Consider the following 13,862-nt stretch of genomic DNA (forward strand, 5'->3'; position numbering starts at 1 on the left):
AATTTGTACTTTACTGCATAGTGTATTTAGGCTTATGCCCTTTAAATACATTATAATAAACGTGTCTTGTTGCTATAAATGGGTTTTAATGCACTTTCTACTGTTCTTTTAGGTTATTTCAGTTAATCCTGACTTTCGTTAAACCGGGCAACTTATCCCCCCATTAGTCCGGATTAACGAGGTTTTACTGTACATCAAACACAAGTCATTGTCATTTTTCCATGGTTGGGTAACAGCGAATATTGTCTGTCTTAAAATTCATTTCTCCAGTTTACATTTTGCGGCCGACCGCCGTGCCAGAGTGGTTCGCACAGCGCGCTACGATTCAAGGGTCACGGATTGGAATCCCTTCCGCGGCATGGTGTAATTTGTGAGTGTCCCTTCATCAATTTCGTCATATCATCACTCATCTTCACTTCTCAATTAGCTACAAGTAGCAGAAAAGCGAAGCAAGAACAGAATCAATCAATTAATCAAATAAACAAACCTTTTACAGCCTATTAGTAGCTTTTTCACAAACTGTTCTCAAGATGAAAAGGCGAGTATAAATGTTCAATAAGGCATATTGTGTTTTCCAATTGTGTCCCTTAGTTTTAACTTTTGATTGCGATTGTGTCCCGTACATTAATCTTAAAAACCTGAGTGGCAGAGAGTCTTATGTACTCAAATTATGGTCTGGCCAGCAAAGGTTCTGGGTTCGAGACCTGGCCCGGTGATACATGTTTTTATGTTTGTCCTTCCTTAATTGGATACTCATGATTCGTCCTTATCGCCGATATTAACCAAAACGAAAAAAAGCTATTTTCGTACCCATTCTCGGTAACAAGAACCCACCACTGATAGCAACAGATCCTTGATTCGAGGAAGAGTTTATGAATGGGTCCCTCGCATGAAAGAGACGACAATGACGACATCGGGACACCTAGGATTGAGTGCGGCTCTCAGCCAACCAGGGCGCGCGGGGGCGCAGGGCAGGGGCGTGGCGAACATCCAATATAACGTGGGAATCGGTGGAGCGAGGAGTTAGTTTGTAGAGTGCAGAGACAAGGGCAGGCAGCGAACGAAGACCTCCAGCAGACTCCCTACGTACGAGACAACCGAAGACATGTTGCTCCATCTGTGTTTCATCTCGTTAGCTATTCTGCTTGTTTCAGCCAACGGCCGCTACGCTGGGACGTTCGAGAATAACGAACTCACTATGGTGGGTGAGAGGGTAAGTTTTGATGCTTTTAGAATTAGTATTAGAGAACGTCTTCCAGAAACTTTTGACAACTTTCAAGAAATTTCAGAGTATTGAAAAGTGTTCCTAATTGTGTTTAAGCCCATTTCTTCCTGGGATGGTCAGATTGGATTTATTTATTTTGTTTGATTGCGTTTACTTTCTTTCGCTTTTCTGCCACTTTTGGCTAATCGTGACGCTGATGATGAATGGTGATGGGATGGATGGATAACATATATGGACGGCGACACAACACAATGCAGACAGAGCGTCATACGGCTAAGTCCAGACGCCAGAACCTCGTTAGACTACAAAATGAAGTCCAGAGTGTACTATTTGTAAGGGAAGTTGACATTTGGGTGCTTTAAAAAGTCTCCCCTGCACGAAAAGTGTTACCAATTGTGATTAAGTGCACTTCTTCCTCAGATGAAATTTCCTCACATTGGAAAAGAACCAGAGACTTCTTGATTACAATGCGAGAGCGTTAGCCACTGCTCTATCAGGAAAATCTGAATCTTGAACATTATATGAACATTATGTGAACCATTAGAAGACTTGTGGTGTGCTTAGTGTGGTTAGCACAGAGCGCTAGGACGCCGGGGGTATTGGGTTCGAATCTCGGTTGAGACATGGATGTCTGTGTATTTGATGTTGGAAAAACCACAGACATATGTAAGAAATTGGAAAGATATACTTCAAGAAAAATTTAATTAAAAAAATACCGAAAATAAAAATGCAGAAAACTTGCTTTGTTTTAAAATAAAAGCGCGTTAAGTGGTCGACTTTCGATTTCACCACCGAAGTTCTCGGGTTCGAATCCCGTCATATGCATGGATGTTCAAGTTACACTTCATCAATTTCATGTGAGCATCACTCTCATCGTCACGATTAGCACAAATGGGAAGAAAAACGACGCTAAATAACAAAAATAGAAATTATGGAACGCCTGTTTAAGCGTGTATGAGGAGCACATGTCATTTGTTTCAAATAATGAAAAGAAGTTTCTGGAATACGTTCCAAAAGTGTTCGGCTTTCATTAGATTTTGTTTACTTTTAGGAGAAGGTTCATGCTGCGATTGGTCTAGCATGTATATGACTTCCCCCCTCCCCTCTGGCTTCAACCAGCGTTAAATAGCCACTTCGTACCTTAGACTTATACAACTCGTTAATAGGACTACTGAAACACGGGGCTTGTCACTGTATGACACATGATTTGCGCGTCGAGTCCTGTCGCCGCTGTTCTGGTTTTCGAGACTGGAATCCGCCACGATTTCTTTCAGGTATCACTACAATTGTTCTCACGATAATAGCTCAGCCCCGAGATTTTAGAGGTCCCGCCGATGATCAAACCAGGGTCGACTCACATCAAAAAGAGAGCGATTTCATATAATCATCTTGTAACGACCGCCATGTTATCCAAATTGCACTCGTATATTGGTATATATCTTCTTTGTATACTTTCAAGTTAATAACTTGCATTAAATTATTTATAATTAATTGTTTTCATAATTCATGTATATATTTATGTTCTATCTTATGTTATTATATTATTCGCGTATTTTTACATAAATTCAGATTTTATAGGCTAATTATCCTAAGCAAAGTTTTCATTATTTCTCAAATCCAAGATTATTACGCAAATATTGTTGTTTAAGCGCATACTAAGTACATTTCTTCTTAATATCGATTTTTGTTCAAAAATGTACATGATTGAAGTAATTTATTCTTCATTATAAATCCATAAACTAAATCTTTACTTAATAATTTTATGTGCAAGGACAAATATGAATTATTTTATAAAATCTGTTTCGTTATTTCTTTCCTAGTTCAATATTGTAACATGAAAGCATAGCAATTCTCTCTCGCTTTCAATAATAATCGTTCTCCTATTGGCTGTTTATTTTAGAAGTGGAGAATGACGCTTCGTGTATATGGCGACGTCAAAAGTTCCACGTTGGCATTTTAAATTGTTGCCAACCATAACGAAAGCTTACTATCGCTAATTAGCATTAATCTGACACATACATTATCGGCTTTTGTTGAAGTATTTTTATTTTATGAGTTTGTAGCGTTGTAAGAAATAACAATCTGTTATGCTGCGTCTCGCGCTTGGGGTAAGCAGTTGACGTCTTGCTATTAACGGTGAAGGCGATGCGTGAAATTCTGTCGTGTTAAATAAGTACTTATCACTGCCTACGAGCGAGCAGGACCCAACATATATTTTCAATTTGTGCGAATAAGTATGTACGCGAGCGATTCGTGATTAAAGTATTTGGACATTTTAATTATAAAGTATTTGAATTTTATTTGACGTGATATGCTGCTCGGTAGTTACCTTCCTGGAAGATGGGGGATAGTCTTAATCCCGATCTCAGGGTGAGAACTGATGCTTCCAACTGTCTAGCTGGAGTAAGGTGCGGTGTGTTGCCAATTCGTATCTCCATACTCTGATGTTGCGATTTTGGTGGCGCTTTGCAATCTAATCTAGTCAGAAAAAAATGACATAGATTAGACTATATCAAAATTAATTGGTGCCCTTCTCCTTCTATTTTGTCTATGTACATGCAGGCCTTCCCGTAGCGGTAAAACCGGAGCCTTGTAATCAATTGTCCCGGGTTCGATACTCGGTGATGGCACATTCCCCAGTGGTTTGTATCCCACTTTAAACTGTAGATCAAGTCCCGCTTAGCCGATATTAGCACGGACGTCCCTAGGATCTCTTCCAGGGAGGGGCAAGGAAGGTATATTTTTTCTAGGGGGAGCCAAACAAGCCACATTTGCCCAATAAGAGTGTTCTTCCCTCAAAAACATTGCTTAAATTTGAATTTATCATATTCATGCAATAATTAACACATACTATTGTGGCTGGAATGAAATTATATGTGAAAAATATATATTTTTTGGTTGACTTTCATTTTCCAGGGAGGGCTACGGCCCCCTTGCCCCCCCTTCCGGACGCCCATGGATATTAGCATAAATTGGACTTAAAAACAAAACTTAAACAATCACATAAATGTATTCTTTCCAGTACATGAATCACAGGGTACGAGAGAGAGAGAGAGAGAGACAGAGAGAGAGAGAGAGAGAGGTAGCTTATAATAATTTAAAATCCAAAATTGTAACATATTCGTTCACTTCGACGTAAAAGTAGATATAATGTGCCAAATGAAAAATCAAGTGGTCTATCATGTGAATCAACCACAGAACCTCCCGAACTACAGTCCGCGGTCTATAGCTCTTTATATATCCTACATTATTCAACCTCGAAGTTTCTCGAAGCAATATATTTAGGGCAAATGCCGTATAATATGGCCACAGATCAATCATTCAAGTAGTTACTGGACCTGAAACAGTGTTGCCACTTCTCATCAAGGGTCGACATCGATGGCGGGTTGGTTATCTCAGCGCACTCCAGTGGTCCCGGCTTAGAATCCCGACCCGTGCATAGATTTTCTTTGCGAATGTCCCTTTATCATCCTTATCGTCGCGATTAGCAAAAGTGGGAGGAAAACGTAATAATATAAACCCAATCAATCAATTACTCGCGATTAAGCATTTGCACGTTGCAAGCAATCAATTCCCTTGTGCTCACTTCATGGTGACAGAAATATGCGCGCGATCATCCTACTGGAAATGAAAGAGATTTCAAGAGTTAAACAAGCTTGCTGCATTTTAGCACAGACCTATGGGTGATCTACATATAGTTTCAACTTTGAGTAAGTGACTCTTTGGGACCCGCGTGCAGTCACTTATGAGCCACTGCGAAGGTCTATTCACCCATCTGCCTGTGAACTGAGGCCATTGTCGAACTTTCTCCTCCATTAGTACACTTTCTGGTGTGGCAAGGATGCACAGAGATATTGAATTTTTATGTGCCGAAAACTTTCTTTAAATTTTTAGACTGACAGAGGTCATTGGTGGAAGTGTGTAGAGCAGACGCTATCTTTAAAATGACAAAAATGGCGTTCTGAAGCTCACTCGATTAGTGTTGCAGCCTTGAGTCGTTTTATAAATAACAGTTGATACCTCATGCAAGTTTGAGCTGTTTACAGTCTGTCCTACTATTTGTATCGGCCTTTTTAGGTTTCTATTTGACTCTCCCTCGTAGAATAAATACGCTAAAAATAATGATGAGAGCTGAATTATGTTCAAATATTAAATATAGGGGAGAGTTGCCGAAATTGGACCGTTGCCTAAGTTGGACTACCTTTGTTTTTGCCTATAGACGAGTATTTGAAACAGCTGAGTTGGCACTACTGGTTGGCGTCAGTGCCATGTACAAATGACTGAATGGCCAGTCAACTAGAGACGTTCGACGAAGTAGGAGCGCTGTTATTATGTTTTCATTGTTCGTGTTGCAATTATTGTGCTTCGGATCTTAAGCTCTTGTGTAGACTAGGGGTAAGTAATCAAATGTACTGTAGTGTATTACAAAAGTGCCATTCATTAACCACTAACTGCAGTGTAGCGTTATATTTTTATTAACGGGGTATAATTGCCTAAGTTGGACCACCACGTGTTTCCTAAATTGGACCGGGGAAACTATGGGTTGTGGACAGAGATGGAATTGCAAATGGCTATAGCAGCATAAAATAATGGGGACTATGACTTTAACGAGTGTAGTTGGAGTAAATACCACAATGGTGTGTTAAGTGAGGGCTGCAGGTCTCTAGATACCGTAGACATACATACGTACAGTGGGATCCATAAGTATTACCAAGCAAATTGTCCATCACCACGTTTACTCCCTTTGTTTAATGCAATGAGAGCTTCAAGAACTGACACAAAACACCAAACAATCTGCTTACGACCTCTGAACCAGTATACGTAAAAATACAGTCCATACAAATACGTAGGATGAAGATGAATACCAACGAAAATAATCATGGACAATTTGCTGAGCAATACTTATGGATCCCACTGTACATGCCATTTGTGAGCGGTACAACCTAAGCAACCTGTGGTCCAAGTTAGGAAACCAGTTGCCTATAATGGACCGATGTCACTACTTTCGTTTATGTACCCTATTATATTGGTTCCTGCATTTTTTGTTGAAATACATATATGAAGTGAAAGCTAATAGTTTGTGCTTCTCATACCTACAATTTCGTTCTTTTTCTGTGTCTTGTTTTTCATGCAGAAGCAAAATAGTACCAACTGGTCCAATTTCGGCAACTCTCCCCTATGTTTTTACATATTCGTTTCTGTTTTTATAACTCAACAATCTTCTTCTTAAAAGCAAGTTTAAAAATTCGGAAAATGTACTGTCCTACAAACTTATAAAACACAAAGTTTCGATCTCCTTGACTTAAAAACGACAATGATTTGTTTGTCTTAAAAAGGGAGTATATTTATGCACAGATTGTGTCCGATCGCTCGTCCAGAAACTACCACTGCAATATAGTCAAAATTTGGTGGATAGATGGACCTACTGAATAACACTTCTAGGCTACATAAATTATCTTGTTTGAGCTGTTTGTCTGGCCTTGAAAGACAACCATCAATCTGATTTAATTATTTTTTAAAAAATGAATGGGTATAATTTGCTAGTTTAACTACACATACATTACGTTAGAATGCTCACGGGCCAGTAGCCAATAGCGAGCACATCTGTTTATGACAGAATAAGGATCGAAATGAAAGGTTGCAATATCTTTGAATCTACTGAATTCCACCTTCAATACCGGGTTCTATATTGTCAACACTTTAAATGTTTATCGTAATAGAATTTTATAATTATTTAAATGAAAATTAATAGAATCAACAATGTGTAACATCACATACATCAAGGGATAGTAATATTCAACCCATAACTTTCCAGGATCTCCCGATCGACTTCCGTGATGGCTTCAGTAATTATGACTCCTCGCAAGTACTTCAATCTACCACGCAGGGGTGGGACAAACACATTGTCTTTCACTAAACCCCAAAGGAAGAAACCCATGGCCAAATATTTGTAGATCTTTCCAGTGGCCATATTTAAAAATTAGATTTAGTTAATAACTTCTCCACTATGTTGTATAGTTCTTTTTTCTATTAAATACTCTCTATGCTTTGAAGAATTAAACTAACCTTTCACCTCAGAAATCATTATACATACATAATCGTAAACCAATAATCGATATAACCATGTCCGTAGCCAGACAGGTACCGGGGGGCTGTGCCCCTCCTGCTGCTGCCGTTAGCCCATTTGACATTAGCTAAAATTATTTTGTATAATTTGTTTGCAGTGAAGCGTGAAAATGTAGACAGCAGATATCATTTTGCTCACAACTTTGGTGAAGGATAATTTCACAGAAAATAAAGAGCACCTATTACATTTGTTCATCTTGTTCATGCACAGAAGTCTAAATAGCGGAAAGTATTTAGATTATCTAGACTTTAGAAAATTTTTCATAGGGGAGCTGCTTTATATGTACCTTCGCTGCCCCTTTAGACAGAAATCTGTGACCTTTGACGTCATTTTCCACATCATCTGCAACAAAGATCAACAGTAACCGGTACGAAGTCTGACTGCTACGTAGGAGGCCTGTGTTCGATTCCAGGGCTGGGTGATGTAGTGTCGGAATGCTTCCGGCATTGTCCTTGTAAAAGGCGGCTCTGTGTATCCAGCCTGAAATAAATTGGTGCACTGGGGGTGGGTAAAGGCAGCCGGAGCATGGTGTCGATCACATCACCTCCAAAAATTACTGAGATCTAAAATGTGTGGGGGGATCTAGTTTCCACATACCGCTATATGGACGTTCATGGCAGTGTTCACGGGGAAACTTTACCTTACCTACTGACATATGGAGTGATGTTCGATTTTGGTACATTTCTTCTATATGTGTGTATGGTTTACATCAATCTTTATCCCTCAAACGCACTGTAAGTCGTTAGTTTTTTGCAAACCATGAGGCACAGCCTTCATCGTGTGTGCTTTTGTTGCGCGGGTTGAAAATCTGTAAGCTAGTTCCTAGAATGAAAGTTTAATGAATAACGATTCATATCATTGTAAGCTATTTATTATTAGTAGTAGTATTATTAGTATTATTTATTTTCATTTATGTTTCGTATGGAAGAATAGGAGAGAGAGAGAGAGAGAGAGAGAGAGAGAGAGAGAGAGATTATCTCAGCCTGTTCTAAATGCCACAAGTACAAGCGGGAAACATAATTATCAACTTAGGTGTTAGTGAATTAAATGGGCTTTTCTCTGAACATTTAATTACTACTATCGAATTTGTAATTTTGCCTAAGTTTATGTACAATTATAAATAAATTGCCGTTGTTAGGGATTTAATGAAACGAAATTCTGAAAAACAATCTCGCATCGCGTATTTTTGCTATTCGTATTATCTAGCTTGTCCTACCGATAATGAATATAAATTATATCATTAAAAGATGCAATGACAGTGGCAATATTCTTCTACCTATACAGAAAGCGTATTAGTGTTCTCTTGTTTCTCGCTCTGGCCTTGCTGAATTAAAGTAAGCTGCTCTCATTAATACTATGGATGTGTTTCCGCTTAATCATAAATTCCTTCCTATAGGCTTCCCTTGATAGGCTAGTTAATTTGGATTTAGTGTTCATGACATCGACGTGTTTCGAGTAGGTTAGGATAGCTAAGTCCGTTGCATTATTTGTACATTTTCCCACTTCATCTGTTCGTAAGTTTTCAGTAAGTAAAACCATTTCAAACTGTATTTTATGACCACAGTAATTTGTGCACCTAATTTGTACCAGATTCCTCAAATTGTAATAACAAATAATATCCATCTAGTTTTATCAGGTAAAATTCTTGGTATCGAACATTTTTCTCACAGAGATATATTGAGATTGGAACGGGATTTCGTGTAATGGTAGGGTATCTTGTAAGTATTAGTTACCTAACCTAAACATAGTTAGAATTTCGTTCTAAAACGTAAAATATTGAAATAACCATTGTCTTCGTGGAGAAATCTATGGTTTCTGTTCCGATCGCGGACCACTCAATTTCGCTTATTTTGCAATTTCTACAAATTTTTACTTCAAAATTCGTGATTAGGAGACCTCAATTAGTGAGTATGGGAAATATTACAAAAATCGGGGAGGGGTCTGGTATTGTAAATTCGCGCAAGCCCGCTAAGTGGGGATAGAATTTCCAGAGTTTATCTTTATATTGATGCCTTGTCTGATTTTCTATCATAAATAGTAACGCCCTAACAACAGTGTAAAGAAGTTGCACCATTCATTTTGAATTACCCTGTATGTTGGGAAAATTCATTTCAATTTGCTGTCGGATTTGGAGAGAAATATTTTGCTTTCGATTCTGTTACTATTATTACCACTCTGGATTGTGTACAAAAAATGCAAATAAAACTTTCCTTGTTTTGTTTATGTATACTTTTTGCTACGTGTACTATTTTGTCCAAAGTAATTTGCGGATAATTTCATTTGCATATGTTTGCAAAATGATTAGACAATTAAAAGAATTTTCCCTCCAAAATTAAATACACCTATATTTATTTCAAGAAGGTATTAAATAAAATGTAATAAACAGTTGCTACAGTTAATAAAAAGCATGAGGAACCGAACGGGAATCGAACCCAGAATTTCCGGCAGGTGAACCTGTACGCTACCACCCCATCACGGGCATTCGGATAATACCTTCGCCTAATGATGCTCCCACGGAAAAATTGGAAACTTTGAAGGGCTTTTTCTCGGAAATTGTGCGCGCTAGTACCTTGCCATAACAATACCTATAAGTACCCTACCATTACACTAAAGGCCCAATCACACGGAACTGGATTTCCAGTTAGCTGGACTGAACTGGCTACTTGCCCGGATGCGATTGCTGCCTGGCTTGCTGCAGCTGGTTTGGAGGAATAGGACATGTTCTAATTGCTACTGGCTTTCCACGACTGGATTCTGTTGAACAGCCAATCAGACGAAAGTTTGGCCATGTGAAGGTAATCTGTGAGTTTTCAAAGGAGAGTTTTTTGCTGTGGTTTCCGAGTGTTGGCTGTTTTTGTTAGTTTCTCCGTTTCTGGATAAAACAAGTAAATAGACGACATGCAGTGCATTTGTGTTCAGTTCATTAATATGTAGGTATTTATACAAAGCGATGAGATGTGTACGTGACAAATATGATTAACTGCAAATGAAAATCCTTATTATTACAAGTGCATTAAATGTTTGACGGTTATCTTTGTGTGTGTATGTGAATAAATCCTGCGAATCTCATGTATGAATATGCATACCCAAGTTCATCAAAAAGCTTGTTCGGTACGCATTGATTACTATATTTTTATCGAGCCAATATCTAGTCCTCACTTTCATTTTTTTAAATGTTTAATAAAAGCACACGTTCTTCAAATTGCTCGCCCATCTTTACAGATTGTCTGCTCTGGGCAATATCTTATGGGAACAAAAGTGTATCGCCAAGTTCTGTAACAAGTATAGTGTGAGGCGGAAACTAGCAAATGGGTAGCCAATCCAGCGCCAACTAGGGCATTCCTACTGAAAATCTAGTTCCGTATGATTCTGGTTTAAGTCCCAAACCCAAACTCGATTTTCTCTCCTTGGTAGTGCAACGTACTAAACTTTAACGTAAACTACGATCTATCTCCCTTGTACAGTCTGTAAATATGGAATGCGCCAAAATATACAGTACTGAAACTCGCGCATCTCGAACACGTGGTTGCGTTTGTCGACAGGGCATAGCTCCAGCTGCACGTGTTCACAGTAGTGAAAAGGAAGTTGTGTTGTGCAGTTGTTGTTGGAAATGCGTCTCTCGACGGAGGAAAAAAGTATTCATAGTTGAGCATTATTTCCGCTCATACGGAAGCGGTCGTGAAGGTGGACCGAGTTTGAAAAAGGTTACTGGTCTATATGCAACCCATATGACAATCGTCCACTCCACATGCCCTAGCCTAACCTAACCTTAGGTTTCCTGACAATTATGCAACCCAAAAGGCACGATTGTTATTTGGGTTGCATATAGACCAGTCACTATAGTGTAACATGTCTTATTCTTTTGTTCATCTTTTCATTTCAGTACTGTATATTTTGGCGCATACTGTATTTGTATTTTCCACGACTACAAAAAATCTCGACAACTCGTGTAATTATTGTTTACGGAGCGAATTTACAATACCGGACCCCCCTCCCTCGATTTTTGTAATAATTTGCACTCACTAATTGAGGCCTCCTAATCACGAATTTGAAGTTAACATTTGGGAGTCACGTGGAGAAATTGCAAAATAAGCGAAATTCAGTGGTCCGTGATCGGAACAGAAACACTAGAGTTCTCCACGAAAACAATGTTTATTGCAATATTTTACGCTTTAGATTACAAAATTAATATATTCCTGATATTATTAAGACCGAAAATTTTAATTATGCTACCCTGACCTAAGATTACCGTGAATGGTTTGAAGATATCTGTGAATGGTTTGTGGGGCTACCAATGCATGGTTCTACGACCCCAAATTTTAACTATGTTTGCCTAACCTAACCTAACCTAACCTTACCGAGAATGGTTCGTGGGGCTATCCGGGAATAGTTTGTGGGCCAATTGCGATCAGGGACCGATAAAAAAATGTTAGTTTCGTAGCACTTTAACGGCAAAATTTCCTCACTGAAGATGCCATTTTTGTAGCCTGCAATTGAACGCTCGATGCACTGTTGCCAAAATTACCTCTAATGTACAACATTAACAACTTTTTTAGTGTTCTCTTCCGCCATGTTTACACGATCCATGCTCTACAAGTATGAAAGCAACAGTGTGGCAACGGGTTCCCATGCTTGTATAGGGAGAATGATTGCGAAAATTGTAAAGCATATTTTACAACTTCTACACATTAATGAACAATTTCTACACGTCACCCCTAGATGTTAACCTCAGATAATTAATCGGGAATACGTATTTCGTGACTATAAGAAGTAGGATAGAAATTACGGAAGGGTCCGGTATTGTAAATTCTTACCTTGATGACATTTGTAATTGCCATTTTTGTATGTTTTCCAACTCGTTTGAGAAAATATTTCTTTAAATATCTGCATCACTATCTAGGTCCAAAACATGAAATATCCTGAAAGGAAGTTACTGCCATAGCCATCCACTCAACGTGCAGGCTTTTTAAATTCCAAGTATATCAGTCTTGCCATGTTCATGTCTAATGCTTTAGGCACACGTAGAAACAAAGCAAACACGAGTAACTTTCCGTATTTTTTCTGAAGAAATGAACTAATGCACGCATCATCGTTTGAACGTTCAGACTCACTTGCTGACGTCACGATAGTGCTTCGGGACCTGTCTTTCTCGTTGACTCATCATCCACCACTTCCCACGTAACGTGTAAATTTCCAGTTGTTGCGTTGTTTTTTTCTGTACAATAAGGGATAATATAAATGGAATTGAGTGAATATCGTTTACGAAAGAGACTAAGAGGAATTTCCTTGTTCTGTGGTCTACAATTTCATATTTTGGAAATAAATTTCACAAGTTTCTTCTTGCTTGAAAGGTTCTGGATCCGATTCCTCGTGAAGGCAAATGTTACAGATGTTAGAATTCCACTTTAAATTCTTGATCCAATTCTGTGCATAAAGTGAACTTAAAAAAATATAAATTATCTCATCTTTCTTGATCTATTTCTCAATACATCTCTATCTTCTTTATGTTTTACCTCTTTTTCTGTTTTAACTCGTTCGTTTATAGCTTTCTTTCTTCCTTCTGTTTTTTTTCGAATTTTCCTACCGACCTCCGTGATGGTTAGCAATGCGACGCCAGGGGTCCCGGGTTTGAATCCCGGCCTGGTCATGTGTGTTCTTTGTGGGTGCCCCTTCATAAATTCCATCATATTATCACTCATCCTATCGCTCATCACTCATCGTCGCGATAAGCCAAAAGTGGCAGAAAAGCGAAGATTTCAAAGATCAACAACAAATAGATTTCTTGTATCACATTGAATTTTTTTATGTATACTCTATCCCTGGAAACTGTGGAGCAAAATAACAAAAACAAGTCTCTGCGCAGGTAGTGAGTCGATCGAGAGGGCTCGACCAATAAACGCATGAGAGTAGTGACTGCATGGAGAGGAAAATGTAGCTACCAGCTGTTATCAAAAGTGCGTACTGCTTCGATCCACACACTCACTTTCTCCCCTGTTGCGCAGCCTTGCTCCATACATTCCCGGAACAGAGTATAGGATATTATGGTGTGCGAGAGAATGAGCTAAGATTGGATGCACCGTGGCACATTGGATGCCGATGCTCCTGTTGGCACAGACAGTAATGGATTCACCCTGTTGGATAATATACTGATTAAAATCCGCCCGCAATTAGCTGGTATCTTTCACAACAGATCGCATACACGGGAAAGTGCACATGAAATATATCTATGAACCAATAACGGAGCGAGGCGGTGTTCCCAACCGTTGACATCAAGAATAACGATGAGTTGGGGGAAAGCCATTAGCCGCTTCCTTATCGGCTCTCTATCGGCAGGAATAGCACGCGCTGATCTGGGCAGGGTAATTATTTTTAAACCATCAGATTGTCAAATGCTCCATCGTGGTCATGATCCCGATGTCGTGGTGCCTTTGTTTACTGTCAACGTATCAGGTTATTACATTGTAGCGTCTAAACCCCCCTACGGGGTTTTGGTATCGAACGTAGGCTTCG

The 13,862-nt window shown here is 38.9% G+C and overlaps 1 protein-coding gene across 2 annotated transcripts in view; it reads left to right on the top strand.

Moving 5' to 3' along the window:
* Positions 1 to 1,041: 1,041 nt before the first annotated feature.
* LOC146003106 (U-scoloptoxin(11)-Sa2a-like) overlaps positions 1,042 to 13,862 on the top strand; it is a 112,356-nt gene continuing 99,535 nt past the window's right edge. The window contains exon 1 of one of the 2 annotated variants that reach the window (XM_083141279.1): positions 1,042 to 1,213. In XM_083141279.1, coding sequence (XP_082997405.1) covers positions 1,106 to 1,213 — 108 coding nt within the window. In that variant the 5' untranslated portion in view covers positions 1,042 to 1,105. The remainder of the gene's footprint in view (positions 1,214 to 13,862) is intronic. The other variant, XM_083141280.1, reaches the window with a different exon arrangement.

The sequence above is a fragment of the Lepisma saccharinum genome, chromosome 19, assembly GCF_977018435.1.
Source record: "Lepisma saccharinum chromosome 19, izLepSacc3.1, whole genome shotgun sequence".
Lineage (NCBI taxonomy): Eukaryota > Metazoa > Arthropoda > Insecta > Zygentoma > Lepismatidae > Lepisma > Lepisma saccharinum.